The sequence below is a fragment of the Haliotis cracherodii genome, unplaced genomic scaffold, assembly GCF_022045235.1.
Source record: "Haliotis cracherodii isolate W230 unplaced genomic scaffold, xgHalCrac1.p SCAF_3, whole genome shotgun sequence".
NCBI classification, from domain to species: Eukaryota; Metazoa; Mollusca; class Gastropoda; order Lepetellida; family Haliotidae; genus Haliotis; species Haliotis cracherodii.
Window position 1 is genome coordinate 21049545 of NW_027266286.1, and position 21309 is coordinate 21070853.

Genomic DNA, 21309 nt, shown 5'->3' on the forward strand with positions numbered 1-21309 from the left:
GCGCCTTAGACTGGGCCACCCGTGCCCCCATTTAACACAGAGAGTCCTAACATTGTTCAGGGAGGTGCAGCTTAGATTTACAGTTATGTCAGATGGTGATGAAGATGTGATGTGTCATCCATCACAGATCTTCTACATTCCACTCGGCGTCTGACAATGTGACTAGCCCAGGGCTGAGATTTGTACATGTGTGTGCCCTTTAGAATGACAGTCTAGTCCGCAAAGCACGTAATTAAAGAAAGCCACAAGCAAATGTAATGCAGTTACACTGAAGCTGTTACTGAATATATCACTGGACAACAGATGGAAAGTCACGACATTGGCTCACGGTGATGATTGAAAGCACAAATGAATGTTATACCCGTGATGACCACTGATGGCGATGCTAGAATGGCGCCCTAACTTGACAATGTTAGAATGGCGCCCTAATGTGACAATGTTAGAATGGCGGCCTAATATGACAATGTTAGAATGGCGGCCTAATATGACAATGTTAGAATGGCGGCCTAATATGACAATGTTAGGATTGCCCCCTAATATGACATTGTTAGGATGGTGCTAATATGACAATGTTAAGATGGCGCCCTAATATGACAATATTAAGATGGCGCAGTAATATGACAATGTTAGAATGGCACCCTAATATGACCTATCTTTTGCCGGCTGTTAAAATGCTTTTGGGCCCCTGGGTACTGCATGATGAATGACGTGTTACCATGGCGTGTTACCATGGCATGTTACCATGGCTATGATGGCACTGTTCAAGGCACTACAAGACACTGATCTGTATGGCAGAAACAGTATAAACAGTACCAGCTAAAAACAAACAAATTCTTCACTAAAACCACACAGAACACAGCATGAACACAATGACCACAGAAGATGAGATACGAAACAGAGGAGAAGAAAATGTGAACACATTTGTCATTGGGATGCTGTGGAAGGGAATATGAATAATCATTGCACATATGGACAGATGACACCACGGCAAGGATGTGGATGTTTACGTCAACTAATCGCTCACAGCACTACATCCAGCATATCACGGCAAGGTTACATGAAGATAAAACCATTATCAATCTGCTGAAGTTAAAATACACTAGCCATTTTTAACATTCCCTTAATCATGAAATGCCAGAGTTACACATGTTACAAACATAAAACCATTCAAAATGTTACTCATATTATTAGATACCTTCTTTCAATAAAAGACGCAGTATTTACCTTTATGGAAGCTGTAGCTAAACCCTCCTGGTGCATCCTCGGCAGTCAGGGGAATAGCACTAAGAGAGTGTATTTTCAGCCCTGGGTACACCAACAGATACAAACTCACAATCATGTATGATACATAGCCTGCTGATGTAGCTTATATTTACACTCCAGCTAGAGTATCATTGTCGATATATACTACACAAAGTATGATTGCTATGAATGCTACAGCCTGCTAGTGAGTCGTACAGAACATGTCTTGTTTTTTGCTTAACGCCAAACTCAGCAATATTCCAGCTACATGCAACGCTCTGCAAATAATCAAGTCCAAGACAGACAATCCAGTGACTGATATCATGAGCACCTATCTAAAAAATGGGACACGATGACATGCGACACACGACATGTAGGGTCGGGTATAAAACCTGGTGACTTGGTTGATGTATGTCATCGCATCACAATTGCTTTGATCGATGCTCATGATGTCAATCACTGGATTGTCTGGTCAAGACTTGATTATTTACAGACCATCGTCATATAGCTAGAATATTGCTCAGTGCAGTGGTAAACAACAAACAAACAAAACAAACAAACAATACACTCAGAACATAAATACTACAGAAAAAGTAGGTATATATCATTTAGACATCTTCTGGAGCATACATTCTTCGTACGTCATTTAGAGTATAAATAATAATCCATACTTCTGGAGTGTAAATACTGAATACTTCTTTTGGAGTGTAAATACGGAGGAGCTTTTCTGGAGTGTAAAGACTGCATATTACTGTGTATACATAGTTGGTACTACAGCTAGGTCAGGACACTGTAACATACACTGCTACAGGAGCACAGCTGTAGTAGAGACAGTGGATGATAACGGTCCTACTATCCGTCAAAATACTAGGACTGCGGAATAAAGGCAGAAACAAATGCAAAAGTATCAGGAACAGGGTATTCATTAGGGCTGGCAGACAAGATCGATAATCAGAATTCTCATTAATGGGAAGAAATATTAACGATTATCGATGTGAAAATTGTGTCGTCAATAATATCTTACGTAAACTATTTTGATGTAATGAAGTTTAGATTTACCAAATAGACTTGTTATTGTCAATAATGTCAATTTCTGAAGATGGACAATAAACTGTTTGTGTTATATCTTAAATATCCACAAAGTAGTCCCTGCATAAATGTGCACCACACACCAGCGGAGATAAATATTTCATTCAGACTTTTGTTTGCGTATTTGCTGAAACTTACTTCTCCGAACTGATAGATATTTAGTTAACGATTATCGATCTCTATGATCTGTACTTATGACCAGCCCTAGTATTAATACTATGATCAGAATACGAACACTATGTCCAGGGTATATACACTATGTCCAGAGTATCAATACTATAGTCAGAGTATAAATACTATGACCAAGGTATATACACTATGTCCAGAGTATCAATACTATAGTCAGAGTATAAATACTACGACCAAGGTATAAACACTATGTCCAGAGTATCAATACTATAGTCAGAGTATAAATACTATGACCAGGGTATATAATACTATGATCAGAGTAAAAATACAATGGTCAGAGTATAAACACCATGACCAGGGTATACATTCTATAGCTAGGGAATAAATGCAAAATGAGTATACCTAAATACTATGGCCAAGGCCTAAATGCATTATGAAGTGTATAAATACTAAGGCCAGGGTATACCCACAATAACCACAGGTACTAAAGACACGTCATAAATACTAAACCACCACATACACTGGAGGGACAACAGAGGTGCTCGTCATGGGCGCCAGGGGACGAGACTCAACTGACAAATGTTTGTCAACAACATACACAGAAAATCCACCGAGGAACATATCCAAATACTGTAGTACTAAGTGTACTGTCGGTATTTTACATCCCAAGCGAACAACTCTCCCTCTCCCCTAGTCCCCTCCAGATGTGGGTGTGGTATGGCACATGGGGCGACTGAGCAAGGTTACGGCATGTCTGTTATGACACTGTTGTGTCGCGTCTTCCTTCCGCCCGAGCCACCCCGGCTATCGTCCACATTTTTGGCAGCAATGAGCAAAGCTGCAGTCTTATTGAAGTCAATCATTGCGTAACTATCCGTTTTACGACATGGGGATTCTGGGAAGGATCCAAAACTGGTGGGTGACGTTGGCGAAGCACTAGCTCCGTTGGTTCCGTTCTCCATGGGCTGGTTCTTCAGATCCAGGGTTATGTAGTTCACTTTCAAAATTTCTTTATGCCGGGACCTGGGAGGAGGGGAATTTTCTCCCAGGTCCAAATTTGCATAATTGGGTTCTGACTGCTGTTTGACAGCGGCTCCATTAGGAATGGGCTTCTCGCGAACTGTCTGCGGGCATTCAGCCAAAACGTTCACATACGTGGGACACGCAGCACCCCCTTCCTCATCACCATCAGGGGAGACAACTCCAATATCGTCCACACCGACAGCTCCTGCCCCTCCAATACTGAGACTGTGTCGCGAGTCCCCCGCACCACTGTCTCTCCGAATCACATCGCCTTCTTCAACCAGATTTTCCGCCAGGTTCTCGGTACTCTCAAGGTCCAGCACCGCATATGTCACTTGTGGGTGGTCGGGCTCCGCTGGGGGGAGGGGACCATTGTGAAGCAAGTCCATCAAGGCTGCTGCACTGTCAATGGTGGTAGACCCTGGCCGAGTTGCCGTGCTCCCCGTGTTGATGTACTCGTGCAAGTCATTGTTTATGGTGCCGTTGATGTAGTGGTGGGCACTACCGTTGCTGGTGACGGAGTCGGTCCTGTTGGTCATGAAGATTCCATAGTTGTCTGTTGGGGTGTCCACCATGCTCTGCGGCCGGCTGTTGGGTCGACTAGATGGAGGCAGGATGTTGTGACTGACTCTACTGCTGTCCTCCTGGCCGGCGCGCTGGATGCAGTCCTGGACCGTGTTAAACAAGGCCTCGGCGTTACGACACTTGAAGGCGTAAATACCAGCACCCGTGGGACATCGTCTTCCGCTCTCGAAGGAAAACAACTCCGCATCGAAACCATATCTCCTTAAACATCGTAGTGGCCATCGGATGGCTTCCTTGCCTTTCTGGATGAGGATGAGTTCGGTGTCGCTGACCTCAATCTTCCCAGGGTTCAGTTCTTGCCCTTGGTCGTCAACGTTGTACACACGGAACACTCGTGAATTCAGATCTCCGCTACGACTACGAGAGAAGCTGCAGCCCATTGTGGGAGGTCCTAGTCACCTGCAACAATAACAACAGAGTGTCAGTGACGGTCTCCCTCAACAGATTAAAAACTGGTGATGGTTCCAGCTCAAAAGGTTATATACTGGGATGGGATTACAGTACCTTGATAATTTCTTTTCATGTCTAAATAATGGCATAAAAAAAGTTGACCCAACCAGGGGTAGAAACTAACATTTATAGTCCACTAGTCCTTATAATGATAACATATAGCAAAATCCTTCAAAATGGCAAATTTCTACTAGTCCTTATGATACCTTAACTATTGGGCAGTCCGACAAGGACTAAAGGACTAGTGCCAATTTCTAACGCTGTTAACTGAAAGTAGTTCTTGAATATAATGTTGTTTCAGAAAAAAATATAATTCATCTGGAATTTCGGAGTAACAAATCGGAAAAGGGGTGTCATTCTGCCCAAATTTTGGGATCTCTGTGTTCAAATTTTGCTTTAAACATGTCCAATACAGTTAGTGTATATATTTAATTGGTTTTAAATTGTTCTGTTGTCACAGAAATAAAAGTCACAACTGGTAATAACATTTATCGGGAAATTTCAATCTCATTAAAATCCAATCTTAGTTCTCACAACCACTAAACAAAGCTGTGTGGGAGGGAAATATTTAATTCCACAATGGAAACTTTTACAAACATTTGCTCTACATTTGATATGGCCTTGACAAATTGCTGTTAATATTGTATTGAACTTCATCAATAAAGTTTATGTTGTATACAACATATGTCCTTGATGATCATCGGTAGTGTCATTGCTGAATACACCACCAGACAAATCAATAATAAGCCATTATAACAACACAGTTGTCTTCAGCCCTTCCAGTGTGTGTGTGGCTGGGAGACTGCACTCAGGGCATGTCCATTTTCAGTCCAGGGTAGACCAACATTTAGTGCCCCTGCTGGGAGACTGCACTCGGGGCTAGTCCATTTTCAGTCCAGGGTAGACCAACATTTAGTGCCCCTGCTGGGAGACTGCACTCAGGGCATGTCCATTTTCAGTCCAGGGAAGACCAACATTTAGTGCCCTTGCTGGGAGACTGCACTCAGGGCATGTCCATTTTCAGTCCAGGGTAGACCAACATTTAGTCCCCTTGCTGGGAGACTGAACTCAGGGCATGTCCATTTTCAGTCCAGGGTAGACCAACATTTAGTCCCTTTGCTGGGAGACTGCACTAAGGGAATGTCCATTTTCAGTCCAGGGTAGACCAACATTTAGTCCCCCCCCCCCTGGGAGACTGCACTCAGGGCTAGTCCATTTTCAGTCTGGGGTAGACCAACATTTAGTGCCCCTGCTGGGAGACTGCACTCAGGGCTAGTCCATTTTCAGTCCAGGGTAGACCAACATTTAGTGCCCCTGCTGGGAGACTGCAGTGAGGGCTAGTCCATTTTCAGTCCAGGGTAGACCAACATTTAGTCCCCTTGCTGGGAGACTGCACTCAGGGCATGTCCATTTTCAGTCCAGGGTAGACCAACATTTAGTCCCCTTGCTGGGAGACTGCACTCAGGGCATGTCCATTTTCAGTCCAGGGTAAACCAACATTTAGTGCCCCTGCTGGGAGACTGCAGTGAGGGCTAGTCCATTTTCAGTCCAGGGTAGACTAACATTTAGTCCCAGAAGTAAAGTTTTCATATCTAAAAATATATATCTTTGAAATACAAAATAAAATCCAAATGGAGCCCAGAACACTTAATTTCAGAGCTGAGACAATCTAGACTTGCCAAATCATTCTAGACTTGAGTTGAATCAAAGACGTATACGTATATACGTCTAAGGTTGGATTCCTTATTTAATTTATTCTCTGGGATGTGGGAGACAAGCCATGGGATTCCAAGACAGGTACATGGTGGTCCCAGGCTGGTGCAATATGACAAACTTCACTTGATTTCCAAGAGTGAGTGAGTGAATTGGGTTTAACAGTATTCCAGTTATATCAAAGCATGTCAGCTTAATGTGGGAGGAAAGCCCGAAGTGATGCAGGTCTCAGACGTTTACCACTTCGGTGAAACCCACAAGCATGGGTATGGTGCTGACAAACCTAGAATCATAATCGATGCAAACCAACAATCATAGGTTTCTGGAGTGCCCAAAGGGACGCAACTCTGCACAGCGAATCTCGGCGCCTTAGATGACTGGGCCACCCGTGCCCCTGATTTCCAAGAACTTTACTACAGTCATGCTGCACATGCTCAGAAGCTAAAATAAACATATTATGTAATGGAGAAATTATGAGAAGTTGTTTATTCTACTTCAAAAATCAACAGATTCGGTTGAGTTTTTTGCATTAAACCATGTTATGAATCTTATGATTGATACATAATTTCTCTATGATTTTATATAATGACCTATAGTCAGTTTTACTTCTTACAATGCAAGTTCAGAATGGACAGTGAATTCTTGGCTTTGGATCAACTGCAAGAACAATAACGTGATGTCATCATAATGGTTTAAAGTTGGGGATTTTCGATGTTATGTTATAATGCATATATATGCATATATATGTCGTATAATCTTGGGTTGAAAAAAATAAACCACTTTTTGTGCATTACTTACCATTAGGCACATGCAAGATGAAATCGACAATAGTTTTATTTGATCGAAAAGAGTGAGTGAGTGAGTGAGTGAGTGGTGAGGTGAGGTGAAATGGGGTTTAACGTCGCGTTCAAGATTATTGCACTTATATAGTGACGTGCATGTACATGTGTGTGTTTGTGTGGCTGCTTGTACTAGCCCAGACTGATGCCGATTTATAGTGCTAGCTCACTGAGATACCATGTGGCAGTTTAACATGAATACCCCACTCAGACACAGTATACTGACTCCGAGCCGACCAGTCCTTGTTGCCGAGTGCCAGACAGGGTAATAACAAGTACCATCTTTTAACATCTTTTGGTATGACGTGGCCGGGGATCGAACCCCGGACGCTCTACCATTAGACCACGGAGGCGGTCGAGTGAGTCTGGTTTTCTGTCTTTTTTAGCAATATTCCAGCAATATCACCGGAGGTAGACACCCGAAACAGGCTTCACACATTGTACCCATGTAGGGAATCAAACCAGGGCCTTCTGAGTGATGTGCCAACACTTCAACCTCTAGACCACCCTCCCACCCCTTATTGGATTAAAGCCGTCAATCCTTTTTGTACCCCATGGGACCTAGAATGTAAATTATTGGCAGGGATACAGGAAACAATATTTTGCATCCACTAAAACCCTGCAGACTTGTTCAAAACAAGCACAAATTATTCACCAACCATCCTAAAAATATCCACTTCAAATGTGATGAATATGTTCGGAACGCGATTGAGAACCTATTCCCTCATGAGATGCATACAGCTACTAGGAAGCAAGCAGGGATTAATACCTCAGTGTCCTCGCTAGGACAATGTCACACATTCAGCAGTGTTTGCTGATTCTTGAGCTGTGTATACAGTGTGTAGACTTCAACTGAACGTTCACATAAGTTGGGTCAGACAAGCCTTGCTCCAAGGCTGTACTGAAAGAAAGGTCCATGGATGTGTTGTAATTCTATCCTCCTAATAGGCAAGTCTAGATATGTGGACAGTAAGGACTAGTTTCTTAAAGGGACAACTTTTTCTTATTATTTACATAATCTAGAAATTATGACATAAAACAAAGGAAACTTGTGTAAGTCTAGGGTCCTACCAGAATGACCTGATGATTGGGTCATGGTGACCTACCTATGTCAGTGATGTGACATACTCCTGATCAATAGAGATTAATAATAATACAATCCATGTACCGTATTCATTGTATTTATTTCCTCCTGACCAACTTCTAGACCTGTCTGCATGTCATCTTTATAAACTCCCCCCAAACTGTACATCCGAGTCCATATTTTCTTGTGTACATTACAAGTTTATTTTACAGAAAACACAGCAGTGTAGAATAAAGACATGTATATAATTGCCTTGTAAATTTTCAAAAATGTTTCAGTTTCATCGACATTTGAACTAAGTTTGTTCTGTACCAATCATTCTCTGATGACACATTTAGCTTGTGAATGAGTGATTTAGTGAGTGAGTGAGTATGGTTTAGCAATATTTGGGATCGATGATATGTATCAACCAAGTCAGCAAGTCTGACCACCTGATCCTGTTAGTCACCTCTTACGACAAGCATAGTCGCCTTTTATGGCAAGCATGGGTTGCTGAAGACCTATTCTACCCTGGATCTTCACGGGTTGATAACAAAATGAATATCCTTGGTGCTAAAGAACTATCGGGAAAGCTAGAAAATACTTTTTGCCCATTAATAAAGGATAGAATTTTTCAAAGACTGTTGCTATTGAAATATCGAGTAAATATTGATCGATCTACCTGTGGTTTGAAGTATTTCAGTCACAAGCAGTCCTATCGACAATTTTACAGGAGAAAAATGCGAACAAAAACAGCAAGTTTACATTTATTCTAAGTCCAATGATGGCAGTCTAAAACGGACTATAGAAATATGCCGATGTGATATCATAATGATAATAATGTAGTCTTCATAAAACATCTTATCCACACACAAAAATCATTTTGAGAAAATTCTAGATGTGAAACTTCTAAAATAACAAAATGACGCTGTGTTTGTTTTGTCAACACTGCTCCTATGATGCATGTTACATTACACGTGCATGGCTATAGCCATGGTACACGATATAGAGTCTGTACTGGGAAATGTATACAAGTTCTTTACACTATAGAGAGATAGAGGGAAACCATTTATTAGTTAAGATTGGGTGAATTACCGAATTGTCTTAGCTATGTTTTTTTTTCAGTTCATACCATCAAGTCTACGCTATGAAAAATAAAACAAAAAAGGTATAGGGGTCGTCTCAAAAACAAACCCGGGACGTAAAAGAATATTAGACAGCTTTGAGGTGAGGTGAGGTGAGGTGAAATGGGGTTTAATGTTGCGTCCAAGATTATTGCACTTATATAGCGACGTGCATGCCCGTGTGTGTGTGTGTGTGTGTGTCTGCTTGTACTAGTCCGGACTGATGCCGATTTATAGTGCTAGCCCACTGAGATACCATGCCACAGTTTAACATGAATACCCCACTCAGACACAGTATACTGACTCCGAGCCGACCAGTCCTTGTTTTAGCCCCTTAATGCCGAGCGCCAGACAGGGTAACAACAAGTACCATCTTTTAATGTCTTTTGGTATAATGCGGTCGGGGATCGAACCCCGGACCTTCCGCTCTCCGGGCGGACACTCTACCACTAGACCACGGAGGCGGTCTAGACAGCTTTGATACAGGGTGATTAGCTGTATAATGTACAAGCTTCATGAGCAGTAGAATTCGCGAGGAAATTAAAGATACAATTAATGTTTCCCGAACTGCACTAATTATTGCTCTCAACGAGATGGGATTTTGATACATTGTGTGTGGCGATGACAGAGCAGTTTTCAGGGAACAATATTCCATCCTGTCTATGAGGTCACATTATCTCTGCACCATTCATAACTATCACAGTAAGGACGTCCAGATAATTTACCTTGATGAATCATTCCACTGACTACATGTGGCTATCGGCAGATGGACAAAAAGCACCCATGGTACCATCGGGTAAAGTTTATCGCGTCATTGTTTTGCACGCCGCAACCCGTGATCTGGGGCTTATTGATGGATGAGAGCTAGTTTTCAAGGCGAAAAAAAACCTGGTGATTTTCATAAGGAAATATTATAGGAGGTGATGTGTTCATAGACTGGTTGGAACTTCAGCTATTGCCCATTTTAAACAACGTCAGTGTGATTGTCATGGATAAAGCCAGTTAACATAACGTCCAGGAATCAGAAACTGTCGCCCAAACCATGAGTAGTCTGAAGGCGACCATACAGGAATATATGACATTGGTCGACTTCAGACCATATGAAACGAAAGTTCAAGTCATGGAGAAAATTCGGCTGAATAAGAAACCAGTAAAGTACAATACATATGTGCTGGCGGCACAACACAGTTACCTTGTCTTAAGTACGCCAGTCAGACATTGTGAGCTCAACCCTGTTGTGCCCATCTTGGCTAAGTGTAACGGGTGCGTTGCAAGAAATAACACAACATTCAAAAGTCCAGAATCAGCAGAGATAAATGCTACCTCAAGAAATCATCTGCAGAACAACAAATACTTCTTGATTCCAAAACCGCAACCTTCAAATGCTCTTCACGTTTCATAGCTTTTAATAGTCCATCATTTTCCCTAGCAAATAGAATGCAGTACATATCCTTAAAAGCTACCCCCATCAATGCACATGTCAATTAAGTACAATAACAGCAATATTTTGAGACCACCCCAACTTGGGTGACATTTGCACCGGTGAGAATGTCGGTGTGAGGTCATCACCTCGGAACAGGTATTAGGAAATTACCTTGGGCTATAGGCCGTTTCATACATGCATGACAACACCCGAATATTTTCAAAGTTTATAATCTTTTACCTCTTAAAGTACATTTTAAGTGTAATCACAGTGTCAGTTAGGATAGACTACATTAATTCAATTTGCGTTACTTTGATATATGCTATTTGCATAGCCCTATGACTCGTATTTATTAAATGAAGCCAGAAAAGCATTGAAAACTTGAATTATGACAATACGGTACAAAGAAGTCAAATAGACATTCAGTAGTAGGGATTGTTGTTAGCGGATTGCGATATTTCATATTTGCTGTGACAGTATTGTGACATGTCAAGACATAGTGGTTGTCATGGAAACGAGACGGTTATATATACCTTTGGGTGGGGCCGTGTCTGGACTAATTCCGGTTTTATAGTGTTAGAAGACTGACATTGTTGATGCCGCAGTTTAACATGAATATCCCACTCAGACACATTACACTGACTCCAAGCTGATCAGTCTGTGTTTTATCCCCTAAACCCCGAGCCCCAGGCAGGGCAACAAGTACCGTCTTTTAACATCTTTTAGTATGACGCGACTGGGGATCGAATCATCTACCTTCTGTTCTCTAAGCAACAAACAAACATTTCAATGTGGACATTACACACCCCATGTTGGCTTTGAACTCCGTGTCACGTCTACTCAAAAGGGAGTACCATGGAAGACATTTTTCTCTCTTGAGTGGGTTTTGTTTTGTTTAAATTAAAATTTCCAAATCAAGGTGGTGGACATAGGAAGCAAGTCGTTTCACAAAGCTGACATCTGATTGGCTCAAGAGCCGACGCATCTTTCAAAAAGATTGGGGAGCCGAGGGTTGCTGAGGGTTCACCTGACACGACCTTCTATGAAGGTGTCCTTAGAGGCGCATCGTAAGCCCCAAACTACAGGTGACAAAGCAACGCACGTTCCACTGGGCTACCCTTCCACCCCACCTCTCACAGGTTAGGTGAGGTGAGGTCAAATGGGGTTCAACGTCGCTTCCAAGATAATGCGTGGGTGCGTGCGAGCGTGCGCGAACTGAAGCCGATTTATAGTTCTAGCCCACTTTAACATGAATACCCCACTCAGACACAGTATACTGACTCTGAGCCAGCCCTTGTTTTAGCCTCTTAATGCCGACATGTATCAACCAAGTCAGTGAGCCTGACAAGAATAATTGCGTTTTACTGCAAGCATGGGTTGCTGAAGGCCAATTCTCTACCCGGATCTTTACGGGTCACCATGAGGACTGACAAGCCCAGAAACAATCCGGGCAAATCCTGAGATTCAAACCCATATGGTTTCTGGCACACCTAAGGCACACATCCATGTCCGTGCACCGTGGGTAACAGGGCCTCCTGTGCCCCAGACAGCATACATGAGTGACACTGGACAGAAAGAGAGAGTATAATTTGGTTTTCATAACACACTATTTCTTACTTGTCTGACGAAGGTCCTAGCCACAGATGTGATTATCACCAGACATGTCACAACTGACAACGTTCTAATGGGAATAACCATCAGAATTATATATTTCCTTCTTCAGCTGTGTGAATCATGCAACATGACATAAGCATGATAAGTATCCGGGGAAAAACAAAAACAAACCCTGTTCCAGTCTGTCTCGGCCTGAGGATAAACAGTCTACAAATAAGCATCTGGAACAACAAGTGTGACATGTACAATGTGACATGGAGTCTTGCCCTCACTAATAATACCTCATTTCCTGCCATATCCCATCCCCCCAGTCCCATTCAACAAGTGACATTTCATCTCTGAACAATACTGACATTTAGCTGGAACAGATCAACCTATTATCTCTCTGTGGAAATGTGGCAATCATTCACTGTCACCAAAGACTTCTTGTTATAAACCAAAAAATGTTTGTGAGGTCCTTAACTGACCGCCAAACAAAGAAACACACATTAAATGCACATTTTCAGGGTCCTACAGATCTTTTTTTAAGGAAATCAGTCTTTCTCAGTCTGCAACTTTAGTTTGAAGCGCAAGACTAATAAAATTCTGTTCAGACCAGTAAGCTCATCTGACAATAGTCAGGGATTTTTCTCGATGCACAGATGTAGAGAATGGACGCAGACAAAATATTAATACTGTAACGACACAGTATTGTTTGTTGTTTATTGTTTGTTGTTTAACGTCGCACTCAGCAACATTCAAGCTATATGACGACGGTCTGTAAATAATCGAGTCTGGACCAGACACTCCAGTGATTGACATCATGAGCATCGATCCAAGCAATTGGGATCGATGACATGCATCAGCCAAGTCAGCGAGTCTGACCACCAGATCCAGTTAGTCGCCTCTTACGAGCGACAACACAGTAATAATCACAGCCTGTCAAGAACAATTATGGGTGTCCATCATGGCTGTCCACATGATCAATGATTCATTCCAGGTTCTAAGGTGATTAGTTCACTACAACATTTCAATACTTTACAGGGCCCTCATACTACCGGCAAGGATCTTTTCCAAAGTCATGGTAAAACCCTGAATAGTTCACATGACAATACTAAAATTTACTGAAAATGTTGCTAAGAGCCAAGTTCTTGCTAGTAGACTTGCATAGACTGCTTTCATATTGTCATGTCACAACTAGAGTTGTTTGCTGGTTAACGCACACTCAGCAATGTTCCAGCTTTTTTAGGTCAGCCTTGAGTGAGTGAGTGAGTGAGTGATTGAGTGAGTGAGTATGGTTTTACGCCGCTTTTAGCAATATTCCAGCAATATCAAGGCGGGGGACACCAGAAATGGGCTTCACACATTGTACCCATGTCGGGAATCGAACCCGGGTCTTCGACGTGGCGAGCGAAACGCTTTAACCACTAGGCTACCCGACCGCCCCCGAGTGAGTGAGTGAGTGAGTGAGTGAGTGAGTGAGTGAGTGAGTGAGTGAATATGGTTTTATGCTGCTTTCAGCAATATTCCAGCAATATCGAGGCGGGGGACACCAGCAATGGGCTTTACACATTGAACCCATGTCGGGAATCGAACCCGGGTCTTCTGTCATTAGCGAACGCTTTAACCACTAGGCTACCTGACCGACCCAGGTCAGCCTGGAAGTAATCAAGTCTGGGCCAGACAATGCAGTGACTGATATACCAGTCAGTAGGGGTAAGATGACATCAAGCAAGTCACCGAGTCTGACCACCCAATCCTCCAAGAACGTTTTCTACACAGAAGCAAACTAGTGTTGGGAATTGTCTATAATTTCTGTTTGCTTGTTATTTAATGCCGCACTCAGCTATATTCCAGCTATATGAAGGCAGTCCGTAAATAAGAGTCTGGACCAGACAACCCAGTGTTTGACATGATTAACATCGATCCACGCAATTGGGATACAATGATATGCATCAACCATGTCAGCGAGCCTGACCACCCGATCCCATAGTTGTCTCTTATGAAGACCTATTCTACACCGGATCTTCACGGGTCTATAATTTCTAGATAGATCGTCGGTTGAAACTAGTGAGGGATCATAAAGGAAAATCCTGAGATATCACCAATTTTTCAATGAATTAAGCAGCAAAAGTACCTGATTACTGCACTCCAGTTTGTCGGTTTTCCAAAGGCCACAGACCCCTGCTTATTTTAGTGACTTGTCACATCGAAACACTTTGGTCAACTGGCTCAAGTTGCTGTGGTTACGGCTCTGTGGCATCAAGTGATGTCAACGACAAAAGACTTCAGCATGACACACTTCCTTCCATGTGAGGCTTAGAACTTATCAATCAACCCTCGTACAGTCAAGACATGACCCTGTCTTAAGCTGACTTGCTTCTCCCCATGTTTGGGGTTGACAAATGAAATGTAACAAGCTGCAGTGTGCCTACCTGCATGGCCCTGCTGTGTCCGCCCGCCCGCCTCCCTCCCTCACTGGCAGGGGCTGCAGCTGTATGACGTACATACCAGCGCCACAAATCTCACAGAATCGGCTCAGATCAATAAAGGAGACTCTAGACAAACACTACTGTAGTGATGCCAGTAGTAGATGTAAACAATGAACACTGTAGTGACGCCAGCAGTAGATGTAAACAATCAACACTGTAGTGATGCCAGCAGTGGATGTAAACAATGAACACTGTAGTGATGTGATGTAAACAATGAACACTGTAGTGACGCCAGCAGTGGATGTAAACAATCAACACTGTAGTGATGTGATGTAAACAATGAACACTGTAGTGATGCCAGCAGTGGATGTAAACAATGAACACTGTAGTGATGTGATGTAAACAATCAACACTGTAGTGATGCCAGCAGTGGATGTAAACAATGAACACTGTAGTGATGTGATGTAAACAATCAACACTGTAGTGATGCCAGCAGTGGATGTAAACAATGAACACTGTAGTGATGTGATGTAAACAATCAACACTGTAGTGATGCCAGCAGTAGATGTAAACAATCAACACTGTATTGATGCCTGCAGTGGATGTAAACAATCAACACTGTAGTGATGTGATGTAAACAATGAACACTGTATTGATGCCAGCAGTAGATGTAAACAATGAACACTGTAGTGATGTGATGTAAACAATGAACACTGTAGTGATGTGATGTAAACAATGAACACTGTAGTGATGCCAGCATTAGATGTAAACAATCAACACTGCATTGATGCCTGCAGTGGATGTAAACAATGAACACTGTAGTGATGTGATGTAAACAATGAACACTTGATATATTGATGCCAGCAGTAGATGTAAACAATCAACACTGTAGTGATGCCAGTAGTAGATGTAAACAATCAACACTGTAGTGATGTGATGTAAACAATCAACACTGTAGTGATGTGATGTAAACAATCAACACTGTAGTGACGCCAGCAGTAGATGTAAACAATCAACACTGTAGTGATGTGATGTAAACAATGAACACTGTAGTGACGCCAGCAGGAGATGTAAACAATGAACACTGTAGTGATGTGATGGAAACAATCAACACTGTAGTGATGCCAGCAGTAGATGTAAACAATCAACACTGTAGTGATGCCAGCAGGAGATGTAAACAATCAACACTGTAGTGATGCCTGCAGCAGATGTAAACAATCAACACTGTAGTGATGTGATGTAAACAATCAACACTGTAGTGATGTGATGTAAACAATCAATACTGTAGTGACGCCAGCAGTAGATGTAAACAATGAACACTGTAGTGATGTGATGTGAACAATGAACACTGTAGTGATGTGATGTAAACAATCAACACTGTAGTGATGCCTGCAGCAGATGTAAACAATCAATACTGTAGTGATGCCAGCAGCAGATGTAAACAATCAGTACTGTAGTGATGCCAGCAGTAGATGTAAACAATGAACACTGTAGTGATGTGATGTAAACAATCAACACTGTAGTGATGCCTGCAGCAGATGTAAACAATGAACACTGTAGTGATGCCAGCAGCAGATGTAAACAATGAACACTGTAGTGATGCCAGCAGTAGATGTAAACAATCAATACTGTAGTGATGCCAGCAGCAGATGTAAACAATGAACACTGTAGTGATGCCAGCAGTAGATGTAAACAATCAACACTGTAGTGACGCCAGCAGCAGATGTAAACAAGTATTTGTCACAGAGTGACGAAATATCCCCCGCCTGTACACCATAGTACCAAATATGAAGACAATCCAGCGATTAGTTCTTGAGATATTGTGGCAACACCGTTTTCCAACTCCAAAAACAGATTTGCCTGCTGTGACCTTGAAAATGGGGTCAAGGTCACCAAATCTGACAGGTGTATGCGGTGTCTGTATATACACTATAGTTCCAAATATGAAGACAATCCAGCGATTAGTTCTTGAGATATCGCGGCAACACTGTTTTCTAACTCCAAAAGCAGATTTGCCTGCTGTGACCTTGAAAATGGGATCAAGGTGACCAAAACCGACTGGTGTCTGCGGAGTCTGTATATACACCATAGTTCCAAATATGAAGACAATCCAGTGTTTAGTTCTTGAGATATCGCGGCAACACCGTTTTCCAACTCCAAAAGCAGATATGCCTGCTGTGACCTTGAAAATGGGGTCAAGGTCACCAAAACCGACTGGTGTCTGCGGAGTCTGTATATACACCATAGTTCCAAATATGAAGACATTCCAGAGATTAGTTCTTGAGATATTGCGGCAACACCGTTTTCCAACTCCAAAAGCAGATATGCCTGCTGTGACCTTGAAAATGGGGTCATGGTCACCAAAACCGACTGGTGTCTGCGGAGTCTGTATATACACCATAGTTCCAAATATGAAGACAATCCAGTGTTTAGTTCTTGAGATATCGCGGCAACAAACAGGTGGGACGTACGGACGGACGTACGGACGGACGTACAGACGGACGTACGGACGGACGTACGGACGCTCGTGAATACTATATCCCCCGCTTCGCGCTTTCGCGCGGCGGGGGATAACAATGAACACTGTAGTGATGTGATGTAAACAATCAACACTGTAGTGATGCCAGCAGCAGATGTAAACAATCAACACTGTAGTGATGTGATGTAAACAATCAACACTGTAGTGATGTGATGTAAACAATCAACACTGTAGTGACGCCAGCAGCAGATGTAAACAATGAACACTGTAGTGATGTAATGTAAACAATCAATACTGTAGTGATGCCAGCAGTAGATGTAAACAATGAACACTGTTGTGATGTGATGTAAACAATCAACACTGTAGTGATGCCAGCAGCAGATGTAAACAATCAATACTGTAGTGATGCCAGCAGTAGATGTAAACAATCAACACTGTAGTGATGTGATGTAAACAATGAACACTGTAGTGATGTGATGTAAACAATGAACACTGTAGTGATGCCAGCAGTGGATGTAAACAATCAATACTGTAGTGATGCCAGCAGTAGATGTAAACAATCAACACTGTAGTGATGCCAGCAGCAGATGTAAACAATGAACACTGTAGTGATGCCAGCAGCAGATGTAAACAATGAACACTGTAGTGATGCCAGCAGCAGATGTAAACAATCAATACTGTAGTGATGACAGCAGTAGATGTAAACAATCAACACTGTAGTGATGTGATGTAAACAATGAACACTGTAGTGATGTGATGTAAACAATGAACACTGTAGTGATGCCAGCAGTAGATGTAAACAATCAACACTTTAGTGATGCCAGCAGTAGATGTAAACAATGAATACTGTAGTGATGCCTGCAGCAGATGTAAACAATCAACACTGTAGTGATGCCAGCAGTAGATGTAAACAATCAACACTGTAGTGATGCCAGCAGTAGATGTAAACAATCAACACTGTAGTGATGCCAGCAGTAGATGTAAACAATGAACACTGTAGTGATGCCAGCAGTAGATGTAAACAATGAACACTGTAGTGATGCCTGTAGTAGATGTAAACAATCAACACTGTAGTGATGCCTGCAGCAGATGTAAACAATCAACACTGTAGTGATGTGATGTAAACAATCAACACTGTAGTGATGTGATGTAAACAATCAACACTGTATTGATGCCTGCAGATTTGATCAAGTCATGCAATTTACATGTGAAAAAAACCACTTTAATGAATAACAAGAGTTTGCGACTAACGTGGCTATATCACCTGCCACTGTCGCAGAATTTATGACATAATTAAATCCAAACAAACCCTAACCTTTTTTAACCGAGGTGGAACCTGTTGTCATGGAAATTGTTAAAAAAGAAGAGTTTGCCACTAATGTGGCCAAGTCTCCTGCCCAGCAAATGAAGTGTATATTATGTCAACAATAGTGAAATTTGATCACACAAACACATACATTAGAAAATATTCAAAATTTTGTATGGTGTAAAAGGCAGCAGAGGAGCATCTACTTGATGCAAAATATCCTGAAGAAACAAAAATAAACTGCTGCAAATCACAATTTTTATGAAGTTCAAGAAACAAATGAAACCTTCTCCACAAAAAAACATGATGGAAGTACAAACTGACAAAACCAGTCACTACATTTACTACTGAATTCATTAGGGTGGGAGAAGAAAAACCCCTTTACAAGTCATGTTACCGGCACTCACTGCGAGGAAGTAGGCTGCCATGAGTGCCACACATATTTTATGTTGTGGCTTTTTAACAATATGGTCATACCATGTGATATGATAAAGTGAAAAAACAAACAAGACAATATCATAAATGTGAATGTTAAAACTCTACAGCACAAAGGTCTTCATATCAACATGTACTGAAAACTGTACAAGGTTTCATAGAGAAGTATGCCATCGTATCGCATCCTCATCTCTGTCATAATCAATGCAGAAGTCGGGATGATGGATTTGATGATGAGTGAGTGAGTGAGTGAGTTGGGGTTTAACGCCGCTTTTAACAGTATTCCAGTTATATCGCGGCGTGTCAGCTTAATGTGGGAGGAAAGCCCCAAGTGATGCATGTCTCAGACGTTTACCACTTCGGTGAAACCCACGAGCACGGGTATGGTGCTGACAAACCTAGAAACATAATTGGGGCGAACCGGGATTTGAACCTACAATCATAGGTTTCTGGCATGCCCAAGGGACGCAACTCTGAACAGCGAATCGCGGCGCCTTAGACGACTTGGCCACCTGTGCCCCCCGATTTGATGATGAAGTCATTAAACGAAAGTAACCCTCAACCATTATTGAGGCACATACGGACAACTTGGTAGAACATGTAGAAGGCATGCACAGTTTCCCCTACTATGGGAGATACCTCAAACACAAAATGTAGGCACACAATAAGACTTTATTATGACTTATAAGATTCCTTAAACAGGTAAAATGGGTATCAAGTTGAATTTTTTGGCATTTAAAAGAAGAATTCATTAATTTCTAAAAATTAAAAAAATATAAATTTCTAAAATTTGAAAAATAGCAAAAGGCACCAGTTGAGCATGTACCTGACAGACCTGCAAAGTTTCATGAAAAAATATTGAAGGGTTTCTGAGTAATGCTCCGGAAACGAAACATGACAGACGGACGGAGACCGTTTCTATATCCAACACCAACTTCATTGGGTGGGGGATAAAAAAATATCAGATGCAAATTAAATCATAGAGTTCAAAAGTATAACCACAAAGCAGCTCTTAATAATTATTCAAAGTAAAACCTTAGGTCTTGCTTTATTGTTCAACATGTTTAAAAAAATAAAATCTCAAAGCAGGTCTTACTTGAAAGTAAAACCTGAAGGCGGGACACTAAGGCTCTGAACATTTAGGCCATAAGGCCCTGAACACTAAGGCTCTGAACATTTAGGCCATAAGGCCCTGAACACTAAGGCTCTGAACATTTAGGCCATAAGACCCTGAACACTAAGGCTCTGAACATTAAGACCATAAGGCCCTGGACACTAAGATTCTGAACATTAAGTCTGGGGACATTAAGGCCAAAGGACCCTGAACACTAAGACCATAAGGCTCTGAACCCTAAGGCCATTAGGCTCTGAACCCTAAGACCATAAGGCTCTGAACACTAAGGCCATAAGATTCTAAACACTAAGGCCATTAGGCCCCGAACACCAAGATTCTGAATATCAAGGCCCTGAGTGCTGATGGTCACCTGACGTGGCTTTGTGACAGTGCTGTACTGTACTGGTGTATCTTCATACTTGTGTGTTCCGTCAACGCCCGTGGCTGCCGACTACATCTGCACACAACATCGGCATCCCTGAAACAGATCAACCCAGTTTCAGTTCACACACATGGCACATATGAACAAGTTTGTTCACATATCAATCTCACATGGTCACATGGCCTGTTCATCAGAAGGCTTGTTGTTTAACACCCCACTCAGCAATACTCCAGCTATATGACGGCAGTCTGTAGTGAGTGAGTGAGTCTGGACCAGACAATCCAGTGATTGATATCATGAGCATCCATCCACGCAATTGGGATCGATGACATGCATCAACCAAGTCAGGGAGCCTGACCACCCGATCCTGTTAGTCGCCTTTTACGACAAGCATAGTCACTTTTTACGGCAAGCATGGGTTGCTGAAGACCTATTCTACCCCGGAATCTTCACGGATCAGAAGGCTTGTCTGGAATAAGAACATTTCACACATCTTCAGGTTCATGTTTAGCAGAAAAACAATACAGTCACAGGTTCTGCAGCTCACCGGAAATTTAAAAAAAGATTATATTTTAGGGCTATCAAAATTCACTGATGTATCATGAATTTCTGCCTGACAATACACGATACACCTACCCACATACCACCTCGGAAAGTAAATTGGCTCATAATTGTGTTTCGGAAATTAGCTCTGTGGTACGCATGCTAAAAAAGCTTCATTGGTATGTACGCGTGCTGTTTTCACTGAGTTTATCATTTAATATATGCGTTTCTGTACGCAAGTTAATTGAAAGTAATTGGGTTTGGGATAGTTTTGAGGGGTATTTTGCGGAAATACGCAGCTTATCTGTAGCTCTGTTGAGTCAATATTTTTTTAAGTGTAGTCAG

At 42.0% G+C, this 21309-nt stretch overlaps 1 protein-coding gene across 2 annotated transcripts in view; it reads right to left on the bottom strand.

Annotated features, from left to right (window-relative positions):
- Nucleotides 1-1754: 1754 nt before the first annotated feature.
- Nucleotides 1755-21309, bottom strand: part of LOC139474323 (fibroblast growth factor receptor substrate 2-like) — a 34341-nt gene continuing 14786 nt past the window's right edge. The window contains exons 2-3 of one of the 2 annotated variants that reach the window (XM_071257292.1): nt 20410-20517; nt 1755-4467 (exon numbers count right to left, since the gene is read on the bottom strand). In XM_071257292.1, coding sequence (XP_071113393.1) covers nt 3204-4448 — 1245 coding nt within the window. In that variant the 5' untranslated portion in view covers nt 4449-4467; nt 20410-20517 and the 3' untranslated portion in view covers nt 1755-3203. The remainder of the gene's footprint in view (nt 4468-20409; nt 20518-21309) is intronic. The other variant, XM_071257293.1, reaches the window with a different exon arrangement.